The sequence below is a fragment of the Aulonocara stuartgranti genome, assembly GCF_965226115.1.
Source record: "Aulonocara stuartgranti genome assembly, chromosome: 12".
Classification (NCBI taxonomy): domain Eukaryota; kingdom Metazoa; phylum Chordata; class Actinopteri; order Cichliformes; family Cichlidae; genus Aulonocara; species Aulonocara stuartgranti.
In genome coordinates this window covers 18,032,433-18,040,282 of record NC_138948.1, presented here as the reverse complement: position 1 = coordinate 18,040,282, position 7,850 = coordinate 18,032,433, and the positions used below count along the sequence as shown (strand labels likewise).

The window sequence follows — 7,850 nt, the reverse complement described above, 5'->3', positions numbered from 1 at the left end:
CTTCTGTTTCTCACGTGACCTCGTCCTCGCCTGGTTACGAGAAAGCGTCGCTCCCTGGTCGCTACGGAGGGAGGGATGGGTGTTTTGCAGTTAAAAAGACACTTTTGTGCACTTTCCCACGCAGTTAGGACAGCGGTCTGTCATGGCAGTGTGTGGGAAACGGTTCGCTTTTGTTAAAATAACAACTTTTCCAAGCTTTAACGCGTGCCCGTCTATGTTCTACTGCCACTAATGCATCGATCTTTCTTAGAATGACAGATAAAGATTAGTTAGCATGCTAGCAAGCTAGCTCCTCAGCCTCTGCATCACCCAGCGACGACACCTGCCAGTGACAGGTAAGAAACCCTGCTTCTGTGCACTACAAGTGTGCGCGAGTCATCATCCATTTTTCAGCTTTATTAACTACGGTTAAAATCCACCGAGTACCGTTGCATAATGATCGCCAGCAAAGTTCTTAGCAGGTGTTTTCCAGTGACTAATACCTTGTGACAGTAATGATGCCGCTGTAATAGGATTTGAGCCCTCTCCTTCCTGTCGCTTGTTTGTGGAGTGGAGTACACCGGGATAACGAGGGTGGGGCGTAGCTGTGCGTGTGTGAGAAAGTACTGTTTGTATTCTGTTTGCTGAATGATTTCCACCAAAATGTCACACAAGGCTTCTAACTCACTAAAAACAGACAAAGTAGTTAGTTGTTGTTGTTCTTTTAGCTGCAAGAGAAGCACAGAAAGTGTGTGCCTAATGTAGCTATTGCATTAAGCACTGCTCTGGGATAGACAATCACTAAGTGAACTGTAGGGTTGTAGTGAAGTCCGAGTAGTTATCCCTCATCGTTACTACCACAACATGTGCGTTTAGTTGTTATGAAGCGTGATTTTTCAGTTTGATGGCATTTCTCTGTGTGTGTCAGTGTGACTGCAGGTTCCTAGGCAGACATGGGCAAACTACAGAGCAAGTTCCGCAAGAGGTCTGAGCTCTACAGGTGAGACTTGTGCTAGGCCTTCTCTCTCTCTCTGTGTGTGTGTCTGTATTATATATATTATTACATATTAAAGTTTTTGCAATTTTATGTATGTGTGTATTTTTATGTGTGTGTGTGTGTGTGTGTGTGTACAGGGCATCTCAGGCAGAGAAGACAGATAATACCTTTGACAGTCAGGTGGTGCAGTATGAGCCTGCACATCATGGGTCCATTAACACAGTGACCACTCTCAGTCCAGACCTGTGTGTTTCTGGCGGGAGTGACCAGGTAAAGCCAAAAATTGAACTGTTGTACTGATTATTAAGTCTCTTTAAATATTATAAATGTTCAAGCCACAAATTGAACTTTATCATGGTTTTAAGTGATTTTAAATCATAGAGCTCACAGAGTAAAATGCCCAATTCAAAAAAGACTCACAATATTGGATCTAAGGTATGATACAGGTTATATTAGAAACCCATGAATTAAGGGTATAGATTTTGTGAAAACTACACTTAAACATGGTGTGATTAGCATCTCTACCTCTGTAGGCTGTGGTGGTGTATGACTGGAAACAAGGCCGGATGTGTCAGTCTTTCCAGGGCCACAACCGAGAGGTTACCAAGGTAACATCAATACCGTGTGCGCACAAACTGATAAAGGAATGACGCCTTAAACGTGTGACACATTTCACGTTCCCCAGTCTCCTCTTATCTCCTGTGAATTCTGTCCTCTACCAGGTGATTTGTTATCCAGGTAGTACATGGATCTTTAGTGCCTCACGGGACAAAACTGTACTGATGTGGGACCTCAACCAGGGAGACGAACCTATTCAGGAATTCTGTGGGCATGAGTTGGTGGTCAATGGACTAGCTATCAGTCCTGGTACATACACACAGGCACTCACACACAATGAATCTCCTCAGACGTGAGTAAATGTTTTAAGTGTTGTCTTAAAGGTTATATTGCTTAAGGTAAATGTACCAGTCTCTGATTTCTAGTATGTTAAAGTGCATGATAAAACACAATTAGTTAGTGTATTCTGTCATATCTTTGTACAGATAGCTTCTTATTTATCCCCAAGTATTTTTTTTGCAGTTGCAGACAATCAATTCAAGAAAAACAAAGGTACCTCAGAAGACATTTCATAAGCATGAAATAAAAAGCAGAATTGGTGTAATTAAAACAAAAACAAAGGCAACCCCCCCCTCACAAAAAAAACAACAACAACAAAACAACAACAAAACAGACAAAAACAAAATAAAACCTAATTAGCTCTAGTTTTTGTTACCAGTTCAGTTTAATTAGAGGTAACTTGCAGAATGAATTAGCTCATTTCAGTTTAGTTTTTATTGTTTGAAAATGTTTAGTTTTGGATACATTTTTATCAGTTTTAGTATTGTTTTTGGTCTTTTCTGTTGTTCACTTTTTGAACACTTTTACTATAAATGTATAAACAAAAATAAGCACATTTCATCTGTAAAGGTCTGGTCAAACTTACAGTCATGGCGTCAATGTCATGATAAGTTTGGGCTTTTAATGATCTGTTGATGAACTGTTTTTCCAGGGTCGAGTGATTGTACAATATACATCTTTATTAACTTTAAAAAAGAATTGGGTGCAATTTGAATTTGGAGATACCCAAATTGTGTTCCAAAACATCCTAACCAAATTCCTCTCATCTTAGGCTGAAAGTCTGGGTCTTCTTCTAGACGATGGTAAAGTTGTAATACATCTTAGTAACTTATGTATAATTGTTGATCTGATGATCCTGGAACCTGCTGTTATTTGGGAACGGCTCATTAAGCTTCTGGAATGGCCCTCACGAACTTAACCCTATTGAAAATTTATGGACTACACTTAAAAGCTGAGTCTGTGCCAGGAAATCAACCAGTTTCAAAGAACTTTACCATTTCTGCCGAGACGAGTGGTCAAATATCCAGCCAGAAGCTTGTTGATGGCTGCCAAAAGTGTCTGGTCAAAGTGCACTTTCCAAGGGACATTTAACTAAATGTTAGTGGGGGTGTATTCGTATCTTTGACTCTGTGTGCATTAGAGAAAATCCAAAATAAGTTCAAACTTGTGCACCCAATGCTTGTTTTATAAAAATCATTAAACATGTATGCTGTACAATGATTCAACCTGGAATAATTAAAAGACCAAAATTACCATGACAGTCATTTCCATGTAAACTTTTGACCACAGCTTTCATGCGTGTGTTGTGTGAAATGTGACTTCTTAGCAAACCAAATCATACTGAAAGATGAAATATCCCTGAAGTGAACCCATATTCATATAGCAGCTATAATAGTTGAAGTATTTCTTCTGCGTGTCCTGTGGTATGATAAATGGCTATTCTCAACTTGACTGAATAATTTGCCTTAATTAGTAGAAAGTTAGCACTACCTGGAATGTCGGATTTTCTCATTTTATTGGAAGTAAGAGTTTTTATTTTCACTTCTGGCTGCACACCAACATCTATTTCAGGTTAACGATTTGCACCAAATATAAGTGTTTCTTTTATGGTCGGTAGATGGAAGAAAGCTGTGCACTGGCTCTCGTGACAACTGGATGTGCCTGTGGGATATAGAATCTGCAAAATGTGAACAGAGACACAACATATCTAGAAACCTGGTAAGAGTAACAGTATTATATTTTTATGTGTTCACATCTGCGTACTAAGCATACTGGGCTGCTTTAGATAAATACCTGAGCACATGAGAGAAATAATTAGATCACCAAGCTACTTAATCAGACTTTTAGATCCTTTGTCCGCAGGGTGTAGATTTTTCCACTTTCCTGTGTCTCTTTCCAGGTGACTCATGTATGCTGGGTTCCAGCCAGCTCCTCTATTGTCCAGACCTCCGAGGATAAGACTATAAGGCACAGAAGGATTTTCTTTTGCTGTATTATTATTGAAATTCAGTGGAAATTAATTTTGTGTGCTGTAAAATATGATGATTTGTTTAAATCTCAAATGAGTGCAGATTTTTTATGTGTAATTAATAGCAGGAGTGGGATGTTTCTCATTCGGTAACACTGAAAAAGATATACTTGATGTCAATCTACAGCTTTTATTATTGAATTATGTGGCACAAAAAATAGATTCAGTTATGCCTTCCCTATTTTCTCTGCTAAGTCAGTATCATGTCTGACTGTTCAATCAGTCAAAGGTGAGTTCAAGTCCCATTTGGTGGTAAAATTTGGATTGGGAAATTAAACCGTTCACCTAGTTTTTACTTTGTAGCACTTTTCCTGTCCGTGACCTGACCCCATCTCTAAATTATTGCTGAAATTCAAAAATACCTCGTGTCTTTGGGAGCTAACACGCTTTCTGCCTTTGAAATGCCATAGAAGAAAAAAGATAATATTGTGAGTACACCAAGACAGCAAATCAGACAGTAACACAAACCTTAATATGAACTTATGCAACCCTTGTTATCCTGTTATTTAATGCTGAAGGACTTACTGCTGTTGTCCACATAAAGTCAGCCAAAACGTAGCTGCAGCAGCCAATTAGAGCACCAGAGACAGTATTAAGCCTCGGCATTGAACCTAAACTCACACAAAGCAATACTGCTTGTTTTTTTTTTTTTTGTTTTGTTTTTTTTATTTTAGTAAGGCTATAAATGTGAGTCATATATAATGTATAATCAAGGGATTTAGAAAATGTTTTAAACCAAAGCCAACATTTTTGGAGTTTTTACTGTTCAAGATCCTGGGAGAGTAAAGTGATTACAGAGCCTAACACTTAGATAACACATCCATGACCCCTTGATCATGTTGAACCCTAAGCATTTGATGCAGTTAAGACATTTAGAGACTTAGGATGTGTTCTGGGGATAATCAGCATGTGTTGCGATTTATTTGGAAAATTCACCCTGAAAAGTAGAAGACCCTAAGGACATGCACTCTCATGTGTAAACACAGCATTTTCTTACACGTGTGTTAAATGTCCTTCTTTAGTAATGGTTTGCTTATGTATACAGGGTGTGGGACAGCCGTGTATGGCAGGTGACCAATACTTTTCCAGCTAAGCAGTACATCCAGACCCACTGTGATGTCTCTCCAAATGGAAACTACTTGGTGTCCAGTAGCAATGGCTTTGGAGGACAGGGGTGTGAAGCCACAGTAAGACCTCTGGAGATATGTGTTTGTTGTTGTCTGTAAAGCTCTAAATGCACAGATATTGGGTAGATTGAGGCTGTCATTAGGTTATTTATTGTCTGGGTTGTATTACGTTGGTGTGAAAGACACACTAATTGGAATGAACAATTTCTTTTGCTCTGCCAGTTTAAAATTATGAACTGATGCAGCACAATTTGTTTTGTGTGTTTGTTGTCTTTGACTGATTTTCTTGCGGGCTTCACTTCCAACTTCCAATTTAATATAGAGATTTAGAGTGAGTATAATACAAAGTAATATAGGTTGAGGTTTTGCCCTCATGAAAAATGGATCAGATTATTTTTTTCACAGTATCTCAAACACTCCACTGATTTTGCCGATGCTTTTAGAACATAAAACACTGAGATTTGTGATGGGTGGACTTGTGTCTGTGGGTTACTAGCTCTGGGACCTGCGTCAGCCTGGCTGCAAAGTTGTGGAGTACAGAGGCCACCTCCAAACCACAGCCTGCAGTGTGTTTCTCCCCATGCATCCTGGTGGCACAGCTCGAGTGGGAACATCCTCCCATGACAGCTCTGTCAAAATCTGGGATCAACATACAGCAGGTAACACCTCTACTCACTGATGAAACCATTTCAACACAAAATAAATAATGAAAAACCACTCTGCCTTTTTTATCTCTGTGCTGGCTTTGCTGCAACCTTGTCTCTCCTGTCCTCTGTTTAGTTTGTTTAGGGACGCTGTCTCTGGAAGGTGCCGGTCCACTGGTTTCGTTGGCACCGAGTGATTCCAGCAATCTGTTGTGTGCCAGCTTTAACAATGGCGTTCATCATATCCAGGTGGACCAGGGACCACAGCAGGCTCAGAGTTCTGGTGCAGGTGGTGCAGGGGGTCTGGATGTTAAAGTTGTGGCACGATTTTGACACCCAAGGAGTGCCAGGTGTGAATTATAATGTGAACAGCCAGAGACTCAGCGAGAACGCATCACTGGCTACGGAAATCAAGTCATTTTATTTTATTTATTTATTTTTTACAGACTTTATTTCTATAAACATTTTTGATTTATTAGACTGCCATGCAGTGAAAAGAGGCGACAATAATGACGTATGGAAGATGCAACTTTTGTCCAATTCTGGCCCACCATGGATGTCCATCATAGATACTCTTCATGGGGACTAAAAACAGGAAATCATACCTACAGTCACCACCAGAGTAACATGATGGAGGGCAGGATTTACCTGTTTTTTTATATATATAAACTGCCACTTTATTTAGAAATATGTACCATGAGGGTAAACAGCCATTCCAATAGGTGATTGTAGTTTACATTGAGTGGTTCAAGTTCTTGCACAGTTAACTAAATTGCCAAAAACTACTAGACAGCCTCTCGCTGTTGTATTGTTGGTCTAGGCTCTGTATACATTGACTTACTTGCTGATGTTGTCTATTTAGCCCAAAGTAATATTTACAAAATTTTATGAGCTGCTATAGTTTGGTGCAGATGTTGTTTTGCTTTTGTTGGTGAGATGATTGCAGTTTGGTCACCGTTTTCTACCACTGACAGTTCTGGCACTAGGTGGTGCTAATTAATCTTAACAATTGAACAACTGGACTAGTGGATTAATTTTGACAAACTGAACTGCCCAGATTACAAAGGATCAGATTGAGTGGATGTCTCATAATTAACAGTACAAGAACTTAAGCACTCAATTAAACACAAACTAATGCACGGTGAAAAGAGGAGGAGTGAACCTGCTGTTTGGTCAGTTTTTATACATCATGAGCCATGAAGGAGAATTTGAAGCCCAGAATAAGCAATCGTTTTTTGTTTTCCTGATGTTTCTTTTTTTTCTTTGGTTTTTTTGTTTGTCAGCAAATGTGATGTCAGCAAAAGAGCTTGTTTGTATGCTGATAATATTTATTGGTTTGTATTTTAACGTCAACCTGTTGGGGTTTAAAGATCAGGTCAGTACAACACCAAACTGTAACACATCTGGTTGCCATGTAAACGTAAATGGACAAAGACTTTTTTCTTTTTAAAAAAAGATAGAGATCCTGATATTTTTGTGAAAAGCAGCTGATAGTTGAATGTTTTTTGTAGTGTTAACTGTAATTTTTAAAAGTACTATGCAAAATACCAGAGTAATTCCACTTTTTTAATAAAACGTTGACTCAGTAAACACGGAAAATACGAAATATTGCAAAGCTAAAGTTGAAATGCTGTGCAGGCTGTCCACATAAAACTTTCCAGCAGTTACTTTAGATCTTATTTAATCAAGGCTGATGAAGAATTTAAGTGTTGCAGATGCTGAAGTACACGCTGCAGTTTAGCAACCCTTTTCATAAATAACTGAACTTGTTTTGGAGATATGAAACAAACTATTATTGTATTTACAGTGTAGGTTTAAACAGTTTAATCACAACAGCATTCACCTTTTTTGTTTTACAGATCTAGATGGCCATCTGTCACAAGGACAGTTGTTGCTTAAGCTTCCAATTTAATCAAACAAAAATGTTTTGGTCAGGGATGAGAACCACAATGACTAACTTATATTTTATGTGCTGCGAGATGAGTTCAGATACAACATATGGATGCTCATCTGTGGAATATGCTCAGAGTCACTTTATTAGGTACATTTGTTCAACTTTGCCAGTTAGGCTGGTCTGAGTGTTTCAAAAATTGTTGATCTGCTGGGATTTTCCCACACAGGCATCACTATGGCTATCTAAAAATTGAAAATATCCAGCAAGTGGGAGTTCTCTGGGT

At 38.8% G+C, this 7,850-nt stretch overlaps 1 protein-coding gene across 1 annotated transcript; it reads left to right on the top strand.

The window, feature by feature from the left end:
* Positions 1-6,769, top strand: wdr31 (WD repeat domain 31). The gene is made up of 10 exons (XM_082553450.1): positions 1-335; positions 908-979; positions 1,114-1,246; positions 1,510-1,584; positions 1,699-1,843; positions 3,492-3,592; positions 3,774-3,841; positions 4,948-5,089; positions 5,526-5,688; positions 5,810-6,769. Exons 2-10 carry the CDS (start codon positions 933-935, stop codon positions 6,004-6,006), a joined length of 1,071 nt encoding a protein of 356 aa, XP_082409576.1. The 5' UTR covers positions 1-335; positions 908-932; the 3' UTR covers positions 6,007-6,769.
* Positions 6,770-7,850: the final 1,081 nt, after the last annotated feature.

What these genes read in the sequence shown, in the direction of transcription:
- wdr31 (XM_082553450.1), top strand. Translation starts at nt 933, where the DNA reads ATGGGCAAACTACAGAGCAAGTTCCGCAAGAGGTCTGAGCTCTACAG. An exon ending in AAGAGGTCTGAGCTCTACAG is followed by an intron (nt 980 to 1,113) that starts GTGAGACTTGTG and finishes GTGTGTGTACAG; the next exon opens with GGCATCTCAGGCAGAGAAGA. An exon ending in TTTCTGGCGGGAGTGACCAG is followed by an intron (nt 1,247 to 1,509) that starts GTAAAGCCAAAA and finishes CTACCTCTGTAG; the next exon opens with GCTGTGGTGGTGTATGACTG.